At 39.5% G+C, this 1,533-nt stretch overlaps 1 protein-coding gene across 1 annotated transcript in view; it reads left to right on the forward strand.

Moving 5' to 3' along the window:
* The window catches only part of LOC107704623 (rho-related GTP-binding protein RhoA-C-like), a 2,982-nt gene extending 1,743 nt beyond the window's left edge, over positions 1-1,239 (forward strand). Inside the window, exon 3 of the mRNA XM_016507598.1 lies at positions 828-1,239. Within this exon, the coding sequence (XP_016363084.1) occupies positions 828-1,001 (174 nt within the window). The 3' untranslated portion in view covers positions 1,002-1,239. The remainder of the gene's footprint in view (positions 1-827) is intronic.
* The last annotated feature ends 294 nt before the right edge of the window (positions 1,240-1,533 follow it).

Below are 1,533 nucleotides of genomic sequence, written 5' to 3' on the forward strand. Positions count from 1 at the left end.
GATCCTCTGCAGTGAATGGGTGCCGTCAGAATGAGAGTCCAAACAGCTGATAAAAACATCACAATAATCCACAAGTCTATGCATAATATTGCTTTCAATGGAGAAATATTTTAGCCGGAAGCAATGGTTTGAAGTTAAAAACATCACTTTTCGCTTTACAAGATATTAACTGATGGACTGGAGTGGTGTGGATTACTTGTGGATTATTGTGATGTTTTTATCAGCTGTTTTGACTCTCATTCTGACGGCACCCATTCACTGCAGAGCATCCACTGCTGAGCAAGTGATGTAACACTATATTTCTCCAAATCTGATGAACAAACAAACTCATCTACATCTTGGATGGCTTGAGAGTGAGTAGATTTTCAGCAAATTTTCATTTTGGGTGAACTATTCCTTTAAACACTGCAAAATGCCCAAGCTGCTCTTTTCCGAACAACACAAGTGGATGGTAATTTATACTGCCAAACTCCAGTAGATTTGTGAATTTAATGTACGATCAGTTGCTCAGCCTTTAAACGATCTGGTTTATAACACAAGTTGTATGGACTAATTATATGATATTTTTCAGGTGTTTTTTTGGTGCTTTACAATATAAATCTCATCCATTTTCATTTTAAGCTTGGATATTCTGCCTAACATTTATTTTGTCTTTTTAATGGAAAATAAAAATATATATATATACTGGAATGAATCAATGTGAATGAATGAAATGAAAATGTTCTTACTTTAGGTGAAGTATAGCTTTTAATATAAATGTGTTGATTTGATATTGGGTAGTCACTTAGACACGCTTGTAATATCTTTTGAAATATTTCTTCATTTAGGAGCCTGTGAAGCCAGAGGAGGCACGAGACATGGCCAACCGAATCAACGCCTTTGGTTATTTAGAATGCTCAGCCAAGACAAAAGATGGCGTGAGAGAGGTGTTTGAGATGGCCACCAGGGCTGCGCTGCAAGCGAGGAAACGGGGCAAAAAGTCTGGCTGTCTGCTGTTATAGAAACCTGTAGAAGAGAGGAGGTCCGTTAACAGCCCAGGAGACTTCAGAGCAGGGAGGGAGGGAGGATGGGACGAGCCTAGCATTCATGTCCTAGTACAGTCGGCGTACCGGACTGATACTGGGACATCATGTCAGACAAACCACAAGAGACCAACGGAAAGACTTCAGGAACAAGATGACATCATTTCCTGTCATCACAAAGTTTGGGATTAAGAGTTTTCTGGTCACATCAAGCAAACAAATTAGATTTCTAAACTGACTCTATACCTAGGATATTTGATGTTATTCTTCTCCCCCCCACCCCCACTCTTTAGTCCCGAACAAAAAAAGGTTCTTTTAATAAGCGTCCTGCCTTCAGCAACTGTTTTGTGCATTGGACAAATTGTATGTATGTTTGTATGTGTAAGAATGAATGTTTGTGTGAAATGAGCGCATGTCCGTCTCCAGGTCGCCATCTCTTCTTTGTATATGCGTGTATCTGCCCGGCTTTACTCTGTTTGAACATTCTGTGTTCAACTAAAGCACACACTGA

Source organism: Sinocyclocheilus anshuiensis, unplaced genomic scaffold (genome assembly GCF_001515605.1).
Source record: "Sinocyclocheilus anshuiensis isolate Anshui unplaced genomic scaffold, SAMN03320099.WGS_v1.1 scaffold2232, whole genome shotgun sequence".
Taxonomy (NCBI): Eukaryota; Metazoa; Chordata; class Actinopteri; order Cypriniformes; family Cyprinidae; genus Sinocyclocheilus; species Sinocyclocheilus anshuiensis.